We start from the raw sequence: 17,521 nt of genomic DNA on the forward strand, positions 1-17,521 counted from the left end.
TGATTGTTTGTGAGCTTTTTCAATTCAATTGTTCAGCTACTGTTCACATCAAACATTATTGTCACGTTTATTTCTTTCATTGCAGCTGAACTGTTGAGGTAAACGAACACCCAATTCAGTCTATTTTCGTTCCATGTTCGAAAATAGACCAAAAACTAAAGGGCAAAAATGCAGTATTACAGAACGATACACTTCAATTACCAAATTATGTTTCAGTGACCCCGTTACCCGCTTAACTGAGGATGACGCTCGAGTGGAATCGATTCTGTGGGCACTACTACAAGACTAAGATCTTCAGGCAGTTGCAGCATCTGATAACCATGTGAACCGGTTTAAAGGCATTATAGTGAAATGTGTACAATTAGTTCAGTTCCTTCAATCAAAATTGATTAAAATTTAAACAAAAATTTGCCAAGGTTTGCCAACTCCTTTTTTACAACTGTTTTAGTTCAGCTTAAACGAGGTAACCACATGCCCGGAAATACGCAACGGTATTGAAAACTAAATCCGAATCGTTTTTAAATTATAAATTTCAAAACTACGTTACCTTATTATAAAAAGTTATTTTCAAAACATTTGATTGTTATTTGTGAAATAAACATATAAATATCAATTGTGCTTCATGATATTCGAGATACTCGGATTTCTCTGGAACGCATTATCCGCGTATCTCGGTTATCGATTGTGTATGTTATAATTTTTAAAGTCCATTTTATGTTGCATTAACATTTTTATTTTTCCGTTAAAACTTCACTTAAATTAACACACGTTAATGTTGTTCATTTTACTGTGTAATTTTTGATTGGTCGAAATCAAAATCGATAGAAAAAGAAGAGCGTTATTCAACGTTATAATGATCAATTATGGTTTAGCGATTTTTCGTGGTGTGTGGCTGACCCCTTTATTTTCGCTACTTGGGAATTGTCGACGCCTGCTGTCATTGATGTTTTCGTCCAAAGTTTGACAACCAACCGGTTGTTTTGATGCGGAAGCTTTTCGATGTTTTTAATTTCTTTCCTCTATTCTGCGGGTGGTTCAAACTGGAGCAACATTTTCACATTCACTTTAAAGTAAGGCACAATCCATCTTGCGCGTTAAAATGGCAATTCTAATACAATTAATATGTTTTACTTTCAGCATCAAAATCAAGTGATACGTAATCCAAACTACACACTCACCCGCAAGCTTATCTGTTGGACCTAAACAGTATGTACTTCAGATGGAGGAAGATACCAGTTATTACGTGTACATCTCACTAACGCTCATTCCAGTATATTTAGCATTTAAACTCGTGCAGTGGATGGGCTGGGAATTGTTTGTCAACAACTAGGTACAAGACAGGTGCAACAGAATACGCATAAATAAAATGTGATAACCAACGCAATTAGGAAGATTCTGCCGTTAGTATGCTTTCAGTAACCACTCAACGCAGTGGACGAGGGAAAATGCGATCGCAACAGTTGGCAACGATCACGATCAATTGCGATAGTGCGCCGCTTCAGCATAATTTCCCGTTCCAATTCATTGCGACGGTTGATCAGTTCCTGTTTTACATCTTCTTCCTGTTTCAGCTGGGCATTCATGGCCGATGTTCCCACCTCAAGTGATTTCACTTCGGCAATTAGCAAATTTTGTGGCTGATCACGACAATTCTCCACCCGTGGCCTTTGATTGCGGTTATCTAGACGAGTTTGCACCACCATCACAGAGTAGTCCATGTTTCTTATTGCCACCTTCAGTTTATCGATTTGAATTTCCGTGTCTGCTAAACGCTGCAGAATCTGTAACAAGAAAATGAGATAAACTTGATAATAGTGTGGCCCGCGGTTAGCTATTATATGCATACAGTCCGAAGATCAATCTCAAGCTTTTCTCGAATTTCTTCCATGCAGGATATGCGCGTAGCAAGCGCCCGCTCCACGCTATCGGCTTGCGTTCGCAGATCCCGAGCCGCGTTCGTAAGTATCGCATCCAGCGTGTTTCGTAATTGTTCCGACTTATGGCGACAGTTCTGATACATGTCCAGCGTTTCACGTGAAAACTTTTCCCAATAGATTTCCGTCGATTGCCTGATACGACGTATACAAAAGGTCAGAGACGGTATTGAACGGCCGTGTAATCGATTATAACACTTACTCATTCGAGCATCTTGTAGCTCCGGGTTTGAACAACGTGTTAGTGGATTGGTTGCGAAGATTACAATTAATGGCATCGTTTTCATGAGCCACCTTTTTCTCGCTCCAATCAAATTCCATTCGCTGCCGTACGGCACGGTTGTCGCTTTGTTGTTGCTCAATGTTAGCAAGCGTCTGGACTAAAATCGCTTTTATCTCGGAAATCAAACTGATCTCTTGTATTAACTCCTCTTCGGGCCGATCGCGAATTAATTCCGTGTCCGGACGTCCCGTACGGCGTTCCAAGCATTCGTTTGCTGAAAGTAAAACCAAAGGTTAACAAGTTTTAAATGGTTGCGTCCCGTATTGACACTTCCCTTACCGATAGCTTCTGGCATACGAAGCACCGCCAGCGATTGCTTTAAGCGTCTGCGTTGCCGTTCGAGTGCGGCTATTTCTTCCTGCATGCTGGAAATGGCTCGATTCAGCTCACACTTTAAGTTATCAATATTTTTGGCCCGCACGTGCAAACTATGAGTACAATCGGTTTGCGTTTTGTCCGCAATGGCGTATGTACGAATGATCGTATTTTTGCTTGCATTTTCCACCTGCACGCTTTGATCGACGGTAGCGTCGCAGGCATTTATCATGTTCGCGTTTCGCTGGCGCCATTCGTCCACGCTGTAGCGCGTAATGGAGTACTGGTTGACTACGGGCCGTGTGCCGGTTTGACCGGACAAAGCACCCCAATCGACGCGACCGGTCGCCCACGGACCGATGGGTCCCATCGGCTTTGCCAAAGGATATCCGTCCGAGTTGCCAACCCGTTGAGGAAGATACGGAGGTGGATCGCTAGCAGGCAATCCGACTGGGCTCGTTTGTAGCTAAATTAAGCGCAAGTGTAATTTAAAGTAATTCACAAGTAGAAGATACAAAAATATATACTACCTCTTGCTGATATGCATGAATGTCCGCTGCCGTTGGTTCTTTCGGCTTGTGAAATGGATTATCAACGGAAGTTTCCTGCAAAGTGGTTAGAATGGGTTTAATTGTCGATATATGTACGCAGAACAAATTTCTGGTGTTTACCGTTTGAATTGGTTGATGTTCAATGCACACGGATGCACACGGCGTACAGGGTGGACAGTTTAGTTGCGCCATTATCCTGCTTTACTGAAATTTCAATTGCAAATATTTAACAACTTCCACAACGCCTTTCTGGACTGATGAAATACGAGCTAGAAATCCTCGTTATTTTACTATAAAGACCGTTACTACGACAACCAGCCGGTGTCTAGACAACGGTATCCTTGTTAATTTCACATAGGAAGAGTTTATTTGAAGCGCATGGCTTATGTAGTTCATACCTCTTTTATTATATCTAATAATATAGGATTTACAATGTTTTTACACTGATCCATCTCTTTCACCGAGTAATGCATATCGTCCAGCAACTCCTTTAGAGAGGCACGATTTTTTATCACACCCGACAAAGCACGCACATAATCTTGCATGCTCCGCTCGAGTTCTACCAAATCCGATGGTGATGCCGTGCCGAGTGGGTTTGCAACAAGGATATAGGAGGAATTGTTCCAACCATGCCTTAACAGTCGACCCGTAGTGGAATCGTAATGTGATACGCTTTCTTCCGGTTCCGTACCGTCCGTGTACGAGATCATTTTCCGTACCTCTTTCACCGCTTCGGATGGTTTCTGACGGCGCGCTTTCGGTACTGGAACCGCAGCTGAAATGTTATGTATACAATTTCCAACTCTCCCTTGAACGTCGATTGTTTGGCTACAAATTTCGCCAACAAAGTTGCTCAGTACTAAATAGCGCAGCAGCAGCAATTGCAACCCATCGGGTAGAATAGTTTGTCTCGTGTCACTACCATCCTCACCGTCCCTTTTCGGACCCGACAACAGCCCATGAAAGCTTTCGGTATGTAGCCCATTGCTTTCCTGCCGGTAGGCCGTGACGTTGTGCGCCTCGTCAAAATAGAGCTGTATTTGTTTCTCCTGTTGAGAAAGAAGTTCACAATAATACGTAAGTTTGACGTCGTTACCATCGGTAATCAATGTGTTAATTATCACATGGGCGCGAGAACCAACACTACGCTCCCACCGTTAACCCACCTGCCTGCCCGTTGGACCAGATATCAATGTTTCGCATTTGCGCTCCTGCAGCGGTCGACAGTTTCGGTCCGCAAATGACATCAGCTCACTTTCGGCCGTAGAATGCCCAAAGAATGTAAGTCTCGTACTGGAAAATGCCGCCAACACCTCGTCTGCTATCAAGCTCACGTTGATAGCGGCTCCTCCAACGATGGTTTCGCTGCCATCACACACAAGCAACATTTCGCTGAAGCACAGCTTTCGCAGGACCTCGTCGGAAATTGGACGCCGCAGGATATCTTCCAGTTGGTGCACGGAATGTTCGATCGGTGTCTTATCGAAGGATTCGTCTGTGCGTAACACTTCCGGTGCGATTAGCTGGACATCGCTGGCAACCGGCTCGACAGGATCGCGTAGGGTGGTCTGGCGGAGAAAGTCCTCTGATAAATTGTACATGCATTGTTCAATTTCGAAAACTTTACTACTTTCTCTGCGATCGATGCTTTGTGCATGGGAGCGGCAATTGAAAGCAGATTTTGAAGCCATTGCGAAGACGATGGGAAACTGTGCCAAAAACTGTGAACTATCCTCAAACCGACGTGCCGATCGATCGGACTGCACTACGTGGAATGGACGAGTCGCTCTCGTCGTAATAGGCGGTGAGGTTGATTCGAGGTTGCTTGATTCTACGACTTTGATCAATACAAACGCGTTTTCTATCAGCTCTACATCTGTATCAGTGTAAATTGCGCTATAAAAGAGCCCACCCGGTACGCAAAGAACGGATTGTATGTGTACGACGATTCGCTAAATGATCTGCTAAACAAATCAACGGTGACGGTGCTTACAACCAAACATTCAACAAACACAACCGAGGGTGTGACTTGCTGTAGCTGCTGCTGCTACGTTACAAAAAGCGCGCCATATTTAAATTGTGATTAAAACGCGCCTAAAAATAGGACTCTTTGCATGTGCAGTTGCATTCAGTGTCCATTGCAGGGAGTGTGTGTATGTGCAGCACGTTGTAGGCTATTGCGTCTAGTTGTATAACGCACGTACGAGCTCGTGTGCTTCATTGTAACGTTCGAATGCCACGCTTTGCTCATGTGGGCCCATACTTTGTACATACTTTAGTATATTAAATTGGTGTAGAACTCGAGTTGAAGAGAACCTAATAACCTAATTTCTATGCAATGAAGATATTCCTTCTCCTATGGGGCATTACATCCTCCTAGATTACTTTTGTCTATAGTTGGCTAATTGGCTCTGTTTTCGCCCGAACGAAAAGGATGGATACTTACTTACATACTTATCTGGCGCTGCAACCGCTTCGCGGTCTTGGCCTACTGCAGGAGTCTCTAAGCCGCTCACGGTCGAGCGCCTTCGTCTGCCAACCCATTATTCCGGCCTTTCTGATGGACGCATCAACTCCACCACTCCATCTCAATTTGGAACTACCACGCCTCTTCTGTCCATTTGGATGATCTAAAAGGACTTTACGGTATGGATCGTCCGATGTCATTCTCATGACGTCAGCAGCCCAACGGATCCTGGCGAGTCTAATCCGCAGTACGACAGTTAGTTCGCCGTACAGCTCATAGAGATCGTCATTGTAGCGGCTCCTTCAATGTCCTTCCTACACATTCGCGACCAAAGATCCTTCTGAGCATCTTCCTCTCGAACGCGGCTAAGAGGGTTTTGTCAGTTTTGGAAAAAGTCCATATCTCAGAGGCGTATGTGAGCACTGGAACTACAGTATTTTCCCGAGTTACCGAGATTTCTTCTTTTAGCGTTCCGGAGCATATTAATAACTGATATTTTTACGATTATTTCGACAATACGGGTAAATTTTTATCCAAATTAATTTTTTAAATATTGAAATGTTAGGAATTTATGGAAAATTTAAAATTTGACGAATAAAAAAAATATTTCCACATATGCAGTCTCAGTTTCGTTCGTCGTGGCAGGTGTTTTGAGTGGAAAAAAATCCTCACACTGTTGAAAGACCAGTTTGCAGCCTGCACCCTAGCGAGTATTTCAATCTCAATGTTATGGTCGAGTCCACTGCACAATGCTTTGGTAAGTATCCACTGCGTAGGAGAGCCGTAAACCAATGATGTCTATATCATCAGCGTATGCCAGGGCGCTCTCTAGCGCTAGGTTGAAGAGTGGACAAGCGGTCCATCTCCTTAGCGCAGACCCTTGGTGATAACAAAGGGCCCTGAGAGTTTGTCATCCTCCATCCAAGAGGATAGATAATTTGGGAAATTCCAAATTTGGGGTCTTCGCAACTAAATGCCTGAGTAATTAACCCGTTTATCATGGTTTGGTGTTTGTGTTAATAAAACTGTTAAAATTAACTCTAATTATTCTTGAACACTACACACCTTTTCTCGTGGTAGGATATTACATTCTTTTGGTAGCTGGAAGAAACGAGAATTTCAAAACATTCAGCGAAACGACAACGATAAACGAAACGCCATAAATGTCAAGTGCCATAAACCTGAAACGTCATCCAAGAGAGACAAATATAAAGGCAGTTGCAATTTCGAACGCAAACATACTGTGCTGTGGGGAAAAACAAGCGAAGCGAGCGAAATGGACCCGTTGAATACACTATTCCAGAAACAATTGGATACCATGCAGCGAATTGAGCTATTTCTGGACATCTATAAATGCAAACCCTTCGTAACCGACGATTTGCGAGAGCTGAAGGAAGAAGTATCCAGCGCTGCGGAGAAACTGCAATGCACCAAGCTATACCTCGATACGGATCGTAAGGATGTGTGTTCACAGTTTATTAAAATAATGCAGAAAATGCGACGCAATGAGCTTTTGATGCTTCATCTGTTGGAGCTGGGAATACAGAATGCAAATTCAGACGCGAAACCAACCCAATCTTCCACCTCGAAACAGATGCCACTGAAAGAGGTTCGTATCGATCGTGGAGTAAATGGGAAGTGATTGTGGATCTAAAATTCTCTTCTGCTGCACCTTTTAGCTGCAAAACGAAACGAAACCCTCGAAAATGTATCTACAGGATTACACCAAATCTCCGTTTGCTTTACGCTCAAAGCCAAGGGACATCCATTTCTATGACTTCGAAGCTAACATAACGGAAGAAGAATTTGAAACGATTCCCAAATATTTGAAGGGCCGTATGCAGCTGTCTGAATTGAAACAGTTTCTCGAAAAGGATGTCATAAAATGTTTCGAGGATAAGTACACGCTCATGTACAAACATCGCAAAGCACTCGTAAGCCAGCACGATCTTAATGAATGGAAAGTGTACAACAGCATGCAAGCTCACTTTCCGGGTAAGTACCACATTCTGGCCGCATTATTCTAAAGTATACTAATGTAGCATTCACCCCACTCTGATCGCTTCGTTTCAATCGTAGATCAAAAATTCATCACCCAGGAAGACTTATCGCGCAAAACGGGCAAAGTTTTAGACAAAAAGAGCTATTCAAAATTACAAATGCTTCGACATCTTCACATTCTGCAAGAAGTACGCTCGGAAGGAACGATTTACTTCCTATGGAGTTATAGCAAATAAAACATTCATCGTTCTCCGCTTGGAGCCATGAATTTATTGCGATTAGAGTACATAAAGAATGATTATAGTTTCATTTTCTTCTCGGGTGGTACTTCGTTATTACTACCTCCTCGTGACCCACTACCGTCGGTAGGTTCTTGTTTAATCATTGCATGATCTGAACCGGCGTGATCATTCTCGCCGGCAGCACCACTGTGATTATTGTTCGCGTTGGTCCCATCGGTCGAGTTGACACCTGCAGGATTGTTAGTCATCTGTGGCAAGGGTAGAGGGAACTTTCGGAGCAAATCACCCAACAACATGTCCACACGCTGACGTTGAAAAATTGAACTCGGTTCCTCTTTTACCGGAGCTTCCTTCTTGGTTTGTGTTTTCGTCTTTTCCGCAACTATGAAGGAGAACAATCGTTTAGTATAAAATTCACATGCTACGCAGCAGATACATACTGGCTTTATTGGAGGAGAAATCCCACGAATATCCTTTGCTCGGATGGTAACGTGAATAAGAGCTGGCTTCATCGAACGCTGTTTGTAAGTGATGTACGGTGGAAAGTATACGTGAATTGAACACGCTGGCCAAATCCGGTGCCTGATATACTGTGCCAGCAATGATGTAGTAATCAGCCATCGGTGTAGCCTCGGTCGGAGAATGACGGTGCTGCTTACGTATCACGTACAATATCGGATCTTGAACGTGGAGAGGAATATATTCCACACCAGTCATGTTGCTGCAATACCACGAAGACAAAAACAGGGTTAATCTTGACGTACTTGGGCATTCACACTTCACTCAAACACACTTTAGGAGCTCCAAACTTTGGCGCTGCATTCGGACGATTTCGTTGTTGCATGTTCGATCGTAGAATGGATTCGATTTCTCCGAAAAGTAGTCCATCACATTGCCAGGATTTAGTACCGGTATCCAGTTGGAGTCGTGCCACGAAATCCATAGCGGATTCTCTTGAACCATCGGTGTAAGTCCCAATCTACCAGGATTCATGGTGGCAAGGAAAATTAGCACTGTACGTGTTTCGAGAGAACGTAGGTAAATAAATATTGCCTGAATGCGGATGATGTTTACGTTTGCTTTTTCTCTCTTTCTCCCATTCACGCGTTTATATTTGATGCGTGAAGTGTCATGAAGATGAATGGATGTCTTTTCGCTAAAAAATATATGCATTTTTAACACGTTGAAGTAATTCAATCCACAATGAGGTGGTCTCAGGAATGGCGAATTTTTTAAACCGTAATGTGCATCAATTTTTGGTTTGTGTTTTTCATTTCAATGATTGGCATTATTTACAAATTTACCAGAATTACTGCAGTTTGATTCGAATCCCGAACACAACAAAATGACTCAAGCAAGCTGTCAAATGTTGAAGCGCGAAGAAGAAGAAACAGTCGCAAATAGCAGGAAAAAGTGTGTGATTTCTAACCTCCTATGTTATCCGAATAGAGCATTTTAGATTGTGCGAACTGTCGTAATTCACGTTCATTTTGGTCGGAAAATAAAACCTTCAATATCTTGTCGCACATGAGGTGCAACCGAAACCCGACGGTGCATTCGTTTTCTCCGAGAGCACGCTCCAAAGTGCCGTTCCGATACCTGCGAAAGGAAAGCATAAAATTGCGCTGTGCGTGCCAGCCTGAGGTGGAATAGTTTTACGTATCGACCGTGCCCCATTCATTTTGCGCACCACATGTGATGTGATCAAAATACAAAACAAACATCAGCTCATAGCAACGGTTCTTCCCCAGCGGAAGAGTGATTTTTCACGCTAAGGTGCACGAACAAGTAAAAACAAACGAACGCCGTATAGTGAAACTAGTAGGGTGTGTGGAATGTTCATAATAATGTCACCGTGTCGCACATGAAGTGGCATTCGTCGAACTAGAACCCCCGATCCGAGTAGACCGTGAAGTCCGCCGTCGAGAGAGCGAGTGAGATAAGCAAAAGAACCAACAGCCTTTCGCCTGTCGGTACTATCTGGTACAAAATTGATAACAACAAGCGGGAGAAAAAGAGCTTGATTGGAATACTTGGCAGCATTCGCTTACCATTCGCTATCGAAGCGTTTGAGGTATGTAAAGCACGTTGGGAAGTTTGGGTTTTAAGTAGATCCACGATTGTATTTAGTAATGAAAGGTGGTCCAACAGCTTTATGTGCATCGTTTACCTTTCAATCATCTTGAGTATTATTTATTGTAAAGAAATTTGCTTATTTCTGCATTGTTAATCCAGAATCTCCAACGAAAAAAAAATACCGGCAATATTCTCTTGTAATCCTCCGGAAACAATAGCCCAAAGACTAATGACAATATTACCGTCACACAAGAATTACGGGATGCAATTAACTTCTATCACATACGTAACATCAGTGCATTATATCAAATTCCAATGTCTTTGCAGATCTGTGCGCCCTTGGCCAAATCGTCGCACTGCTATTCGTCTAGCCGCTCGTAAAAGGGAATGTAAATAATGATTGAAACCACAGAGCAATCAAAGGATTCGAACGACACGGAAGATGAGGACGACGCTTTGTTACCGATCAGCTTTAACTGTGAGCGCCACCGTGGCAAAATAGAGGGTATCAATTGCACCACGCAATGTTGGCGCGTAAGGGACCGTATGAAGACGGTCAGCGTAGCGCTAGTGCTGTGTCTGAACATTGGCGTTGATCCACCGGATGTTGTAAAAATCGACAAATGTGCGCGGGTAGAATGTTGGATCAATCCGGCCTCCTATTCCCCGGGGAAAGCATTGGAAATGATCAGTTACCAGCTGCAGAAGCAGTACGAACGGTGGCAGCCCCGCGCACGCTATCGGTATTCGCTTGACCCAACGATGGAAGACGTAAAGAAGCTATGTACTTCGTTGCGTCGCAATGCGAAAGAAGAACGGGTGCTGTTCCACTACAACGGTCACGGGGTACCGCGCCCGACGGCAAACGGCGAGATATGGGTGTTTAACCGGACGTTCACGCAGTACATCCCGCTGTCGATCTACGACCTGCAAACGTGGATGGGTGCGCCATCGATCTATGTGTACGACTGCTCAAACGCTGGTATCATTGTGAACAGCTTCAATATGTTTGCCGAACAGCACGAAAGCGAATTGGAACAAATGAGAAACCGAAGCGGCAGTACGGCTGGGCAACCGCACGCCAACGCGGATCTGCAGGCGGACGAAAGCCGTGTATCACCGTCGCCATCGGCCGGTGGGGCCGGTACGACGACATACCGGAACTGTATTCAACTTGCAGCGTGTGCCTCCGATCAGTTGCTGCCGATGAATCCAAACCTTCCAGCCGATTTGTTTACTTCATGCCTTACGACACCGGTTAAGATGGCATTGCGATGGTTTACGCTTCAATCCACCTCGCAGCTTGTCCCGGAAGTGACCGAGGAACTGATTGAAAAGATTCCGGGACAGCTTAACGATCGTCGCACGATGATGGGTGAGCTGAACTGGATATTTACCGCCATTACAGATACGATAGCGTGGAATACGCTTCGTCCCGAGCTGTTTCAGAAACTGTTCAGGCAGGATTTGCTCGTTGCGAGTTTGTTTCGTAATTTCCTGCTTGCAGAGCGTATTCTGCGTGCGTACGATTGTACGCCCATATCGAGTCCAGCACTACCACCTAGCTATCGGCACCCGATGTGGTCTGCGTGGGATTTAGCGCTCGATCAAGCCCTCGCCCAGCTGCCGGACATCCTCGAGAAGGGAAAACCATTCCAGCATTCGCCCTTCTTCGAGGAGCAACTGACGGCGTTTCAAGTGTGGCTGGAAGGCAGCACGGAACAGCGAAGCCCTCCGGAACAGTTGCCGATCGTGCTGCAGGTGTTACTTTCGCAGGTTCACCGCTTGCGTGCCTTGGAGTTGCTGGGACACTTTGTCGATCTCGGTCCGTGGGCCGTTAATTTGGCACTGAGTGTCGGTATCTTCCCGTACGTCCTGAAGCTATTGCAAAGTTCGGCGAAAGAGTTACGGCCCTGCTTGGTGTTCATTTGGGCGAAAATAGTCGCGGTCGATGGAACATGCCAGATCGATCTGATACGTGAGCAAGGTCACAAGTATTTCCTTAACGCCCTGCTAGAAACAAACCCGGGTGGACAACCGTTTAAGGGCAATCACCGAACGTACGCTGCCTTCGTGCTGGCCAGCATTGTGCATAACTTCCCCAACGGACAGTCGAGTGCACTGCAGGGTCAGCTCGTTTCAATATGCCTCGATCAGCTGAACGACGATAGTAATCCACTGTTACGACAATGGTTGGCCATCTGTCTGGGCCATCTGTGGCAAAACTACGAGCAGGCCCGCTGGTCTGGCGTGCGAGACAATGCGAACGAGAAGCTTTACCCGTTGCTTAGCGATCCTTATCCAGAGGTGCGAGCTGCCGCCGTTTACGCACTAGGAACGTTTATTAGCTCGGTTAAGCAGCGATCCGATCATGCAAACAACATCGATCGTTCGACGGCGTTGCACCTTTTCGCCACGGTAAGCAACGATATGAGTCCGCTCGTGCGCATGGAGCTAATAGCGGCAATCCAGTGGATGGTACTGTTCTTCGAATCGCAGTTCGCCGGGACGTTTCTACAGTTGGACAGCCCCGAACGTAGCACGAACCCGATGAAACGTGTTTCAAGCACAAGCAACATTATTGGCGTCGGCAAAACATCCACGCGGCAAAGCATGGTTGGCTTTTTTCAAAAGCTCTGGAATGGATTCATCTCCCTGTCGAAGGATCCGTTCCCGGAGGTGGCTACGATGGCACAGAAAGTTGTCGATTATGTGCGAGCCGACAGCGCAAAGGAGGTAACGGTTTGCGAAAAAGGCTCCCACCATTCCGGTGGTGCGTCCAGCGTAAGTTTGCCGCCATCGCCAAACACTCGGGTTGGTTTTCTGGCCGGTGAATCACCACCAACGCATAGCGGATTGCACGGCTCGAGCGATAACGGTGGTAGCCATCATAGGCTCGCGAATCAGCAAACACCTTTAGCAATGAAGAAGCGAATCCACATCGTAAACGACAGCCCATCGACCGATTATATGGACGGACAGGATAAGCCATCATACACGTCCACGCACTCTCTGCAAGCATCGACCACTCCGCTGAAACCGATCGTTGGGACGAAATTTATCGAATGGTCGGTCAGCTTTTTTGCCCAACCATCGAAACGCATGAACGAAACGAGAGCGGCCGGTACGGATCACAATTCGTACGAATTTCTCATCCGAAAGTCGCGCTGGTTGCGCAACAAAGAGGTACGGGCCGAGGGCCTGTTGCAGCGAAAGAAGGCAATCTTTAAGCGGTTAGATGTGCAGAGTTGGTACTGCCGTACGCAGCATGCACCAACGATCATTAAGCTGAATCCGTACGACGAGCAGGTGGCTTTTGCCTACAAGTAAGTGAGCGTAGTTTGGAAGCATTCTTTCTATTAACTTCTCAAAGTCGAGAATCAGACCAATGAAGAAGTCGGTTTTGAAATCTCAATTGTGTTTCCTTCCCAGGGATCGGGTAATTGTAGTGAACATGAGTACGGAAGTGACGCACACTCTTACACCCCAAAGACAATCCATTTACGACAGTTCCAGCAGTCTGAACAGTAACACCAACAGCGGCTACCAATCCATGCAGCATCATGGATCGCATCGGCTAATGAATCAGTCGATCAGTTCTCTTGAGCAGCACCATCCGTCACTTTTCCAGTCACAGCAGCCGCATTCGTTTCCACACCACCAATCGAAGCCGTCGAGCGAATCGTTACCCACGCATGGAATCGGCAGTCAAGCGCTCGCCGTTACTTCGCTGGAGTTCCTCAATGCCCACGACGTCGGTGTGATAATGGCCGGGTACAGTGACAGTACGATACGGTTGTGGCGCCCGAAGGACACAAGCGATGAAAATCAACTGCTTTCTGCATGGCACGGTTTGCTGGATTTCAATACTTCGAGCGCAGCGAAGGTAAGCTGTTCGGAATCGGCACCGGTTGCTCATGGCAGCAGTACCGCGCCAGGTGGTCTAATTCTTGCGTGGCACCAGCGTTCGCAAACGATCATGGCGGCGGGCGAAGCGAAATACATCCGCCTGTGGGATGCTGAACGGGAGATGCGTATCTGTGATATTCCGAGCGGGTCCGACACGGCCGTACTGAAGATGTCCTGCGCGCCGAATGGTTTACTTGCTGCCGGATTTTATGACGGAAGTGTTCGCATATTCGATCAGCGCTGTGCACCATCGGAGACGCGGTGTGCAACGATACGGGAACACATTAATCCCGTGCTGGCCATCTGTCTGCGTGATGATTGCGAATCGCTAGTGACGGCCGGTGTAGATGCGGTCGTACGCCTGTACGACATACGGAAGGCGTACTCCTCCGTACAGCACTGGAGCGCCGGAACGGATGTATCGGCGATGGCCATCCACACGAGTGCGGACATTCTGGCCTGTGCGACCAGTCAGATCACTATCTACGGGCTTGACGGGGTGGTTCTCAGTACGGGGCGCAGCAACGAAGGGTTTATGGCTCCTAGGAAGGGGGTAGCCTCCTGTCTGGCGTTCCACAAGTTTAAACTCAACCTGGCGGCCGGATACAACGACAATACCGCGGCGGTTCTAGTGCCATAAAGGGAATAGGATGGCTAACGCGTAAAAACTAAACAACAAACTTTGCTTTATTCCGCGCATATAATTTGCTTTCGGATGCATGCAAAATCATCAACTTGTAAGCTAGAAGGCAACGACACTAGATGGTAAGTTAACTACTTCGGTAAGAGCCATCTGTTAAAAATTGATTATGAGAATGATTTCTATAGTGTAATATTTATGCGAAATTTTGTTTCCTATTATTGCAGATAATGTTGCTCACAACTCAACTACAGCCGGTCCAATCAGCCTGATAGCAACTGATATGCTTCGTAAATACGTTGTATGTCTAGCCATTTAAATAGCAAATGGTATTACGGCCCAAAATTTTCAACTGAAAATCCAGACACGCCATTGCGTGGGATACAGTCTCTCGTTCCCAGTTGCTTGCTAATACGCTAGCGCCATGTAAAATGTATTTTTTTCCAAACGATGTATGACAAAAAAAAAACATTCGCTTAGAAAGCAACACGAAACAAAGATGATTAAATGGAATGAAAGTATAGAAACATCTTTAATTGAAAGTCCACGAACATTTGGTTGTTCCGAAATCGTGCAATATTAACCCCTAAGCCCATGGTACGTACATATCATGTAGTTGCCTAGAGTTAGTCACTAATCCTTAGTCGATGTAGGTAGGAATAATGTAATTATCTACTTTTTTATATTGTTTTAAATGATCGATACCGTGTGTTGTGCATATTTATTATGTTCATGTTGCTTACTAGTTTAGTTCACAACATGTGTTAGGCATATATCCACAGGTTGTGCTTGGGTTTGAGTGTTAATCAAATTATTTTTTTATGTTTTATGCAATAGATGAAAAAATATTGGCAATAAAACTATTATTCAAAAACATAGCATTAAATCATCCGGTCGATGTTTTTAGTAGTTATATAAAATGTGTGCAGTTAGTTTGTTATATTTGTTGCATATGTATATATTTTATATAAAATTATATAAAATTTGTTATATCGGTAATAAAACTTGTAGTTGCTTGTTAATGATTTGCTTTTTGTGGTACTTTTCCGGTTAACATTTTCCTTGCTTAACTATGTCACTAACTGTATTATGAAACTCGGAGAGCTACGACTGCTTCCTGTAACCACAATCTGTGCTGATGTTATTTGAATAATAATTGATTACTAACATATAATTAAACGTTTCGGAATATATAGCTTCCGACCTTACTAGTTACGCATAGGTTGGCGATCACTACGTCAGACATTGTCGGTCGTTGTAAAGGACAGAAAACAAATGTGACCTATTCCATTACTAAAATGATTTCAAGCATCGGGTCATGTCCGGATATAATAAGAGTTTGCAGGCAGCGCGGATTATAATGATCACCACCTTTGCATGTCGGATGAATGTCTTGTGTTGTTTGCAGAAACAATTTGTAAATAACGAGCACTACACGTGTTCACATCTTTTAGGTACCATTGCAAAAACAACCTGGTAAACCTGGTATGGACATCTGTGATAAGTAAGTACATGTGTGTAAGTAAGTGCATCTGTAATAAATAAGTACACTTTCTGGCATATTCCATACAGTTTTCCCTATAAAACAGCTTTTTTCCGGGGGTCTCATACGGCGAGGTCCTAGGCGACTTACTACGCCCACCGCCCCACCCGGCCGAATAACGCCTGTTCGAGGAAAGGGTTGTTAACGTCATTCGATTGCTCGTGTCGGGGCTGTTAAATGGTCACATAGAGTCTCCTGCACTACTCTCAGCCATTAACCTTTACGTTTCTTCCCGTGCCCTACGTGTGAGGTCCTTGCTCGCGGTGGATGATCGGCTGGTTTTGGATAGGTTGTTTTAAGAAATATTATCGTCAATACACTCAATGACGTCAATTTTGTACGTCGTACTAGACGAACAATGGATACAGTTTAACACCGAAACTGTAAACCATATACATTTTGATTTTTTCTTTCGCACAAAAGCCATATTGTTACGTTTTGAATTATTTTTAACAAATTTCATTTATTGCTAAACTACACATACATCCTGCTTCGGGCATATTTCGGAATTCCTGTATTGCTTCCATACGTTTTACTATACACACCGTTGTCCAATGTTTTATTGGGCTAAAAGACAGTTTTCAAACAACAAACATAAACAACTCAATTGGCCAAATTTATACGAAAATTATAATAACAATTGTTTTGTTAACTTGCTGTGTTCGAAAACGTTTCGCGCCTTACACTGACTGTATGGATGGAAGGTATTTATCTGTCTAAAGTGGCCTACAGCTACACTAACATCATTTGTTGGGAAGATATGTCATTATTTATAGGTATAGTGGCAGAAAAAATGGTTTTTTCTTCGTTTGGAAGATTTGTAGTAGTTTTCTTTTTAAATTGCAAAATCTCGTTCAACATAATAGCTAAGGATTCCAACGTTTTACATCTACAGAATATATCTCTCTTCGCTTTATTCGCGCAGCATGGTTTCTTTGTGTTTTTTTTCTGGAGAAAAAATCTTAACGTGCATAAAAAGAGTAGGTTGAATGGGTAATATAAAATAACAGATTGCGAATTTGCAATGTTACACTAGTTTCTTGCTTTTGTTTGTTTCACTGTGTACACTGAGCACGCTTCTTACCACCTGTACAAAAATATGGAATAGGTGAAATGTGTGGAACAAAATATAAAATGCTGGTTTAATGTCTGACTTTATGGTAAAATTTTGCAATTTCAATTTTGTAATCCAACATTAATTTGTAAGTTGAGTCGAACTACTAAAATAAAAGAAAAAAAATGGCAGGATAATTACCAATGATAAAAGTTAGCTGCATTAAAGCCAATTTTGCACCAGCTTTTGCGACTAATTCAATCTAACGTTAGCGGAAGGAGACGTTCATTAATATCAGCCAAATAAATGTACCAAGCAAAGGAAAATCTAACGTTAAAACGAATTGGACGCGATGGTATACACGGTACGCGTATTCTTTTCATCAATTGCACTAGTGCGCCATATTAAAACAGGAGCAAAGTAAAGTATTTAATAAATTAACAATCGCCTTTAGATGAAAACGCAAACTACTGTTACCATATCGTGCCGCGTGGCTCGACATAAGC

General features: G+C 44.1%; 5 protein-coding genes across 5 annotated transcripts; 2 read left to right on the top strand and 3 right to left on the bottom strand.

Annotated features, from left to right (window-relative positions):
• Nucleotides 1-1,412: 1,412 nt before the first annotated feature.
• On the bottom strand, nt 1,413-3,275 carry LOC128714878 (tektin-4). Its single transcript, XM_053809760.1, has 6 exons — nt 3,204-3,275; nt 3,063-3,137; nt 2,497-2,998; nt 2,137-2,431; nt 1,847-2,069; nt 1,413-1,781 (listed from the first exon to the last, which is right to left on the bottom strand). Exons 1-6 carry the CDS (start codon nt 3,273-3,275, stop codon nt 1,413-1,415), a joined length of 1,536 nt encoding a protein of 511 aa, XP_053665735.1.
• Nucleotides 3,276-3,475: 200 nt separating this feature from the next.
• Nucleotides 3,476-4,774, bottom strand: LOC128715257 (uncharacterized). The gene is made up of 2 exons (XM_053810137.1): nt 4,250-4,774; nt 3,476-4,132 (listed from the first exon to the last, which is right to left on the bottom strand). Exons 1-2 carry the CDS (start codon nt 4,772-4,774, stop codon nt 3,476-3,478), a joined length of 1,182 nt encoding a protein of 393 aa, XP_053666112.1.
• Nucleotides 4,775-6,826: 2,052 nt separating this feature from the next.
• Nucleotides 6,827-7,787, top strand: LOC128714995 (spindle and kinetochore-associated protein 1-like). The gene is made up of 3 exons (XM_053809877.1): nt 6,827-7,159; nt 7,230-7,545; nt 7,630-7,787. Exons 1-3 carry the CDS (start codon nt 6,827-6,829, stop codon nt 7,785-7,787), a joined length of 807 nt encoding a protein of 268 aa, XP_053665852.1.
• A 62-nt stretch (nt 7,788-7,849) lies between these two features.
• LOC128714151 (mediator of RNA polymerase II transcription subunit 6) lies at nt 7,850-8,786 on the bottom strand. Its single transcript, XM_053809026.1, has 3 exons — nt 8,587-8,786; nt 8,234-8,514; nt 7,850-8,175 (listed from the first exon to the last, which is right to left on the bottom strand). The coding sequence occupies exons 1-3, from the start codon at nt 8,784-8,786 to the stop codon at nt 7,850-7,852; spliced, it is 807 nt and encodes a 268-aa protein (XP_053665001.1).
• Nucleotides 8,787-10,256: 1,470 nt separating this feature from the next.
• LOC128711681 (regulatory-associated protein of mTOR) lies at nt 10,257-14,418 on the top strand. Its single transcript, XM_053806563.1, is given in 2 exon segments — nt 10,257-13,195; nt 13,302-14,418. Coding segments are annotated over 2 exon segments (4,056 nt in total).
• Nucleotides 14,419-17,521: the final 3,103 nt, after the last annotated feature.

The sequence above is a fragment of the Anopheles marshallii genome, chromosome 3 (genome assembly GCF_943734725.1).
Source record: "Anopheles marshallii chromosome 3, idAnoMarsDA_429_01, whole genome shotgun sequence".
In the NCBI taxonomy this organism is placed as follows: domain Eukaryota; kingdom Metazoa; phylum Arthropoda; class Insecta; order Diptera; family Culicidae; genus Anopheles; species Anopheles marshallii.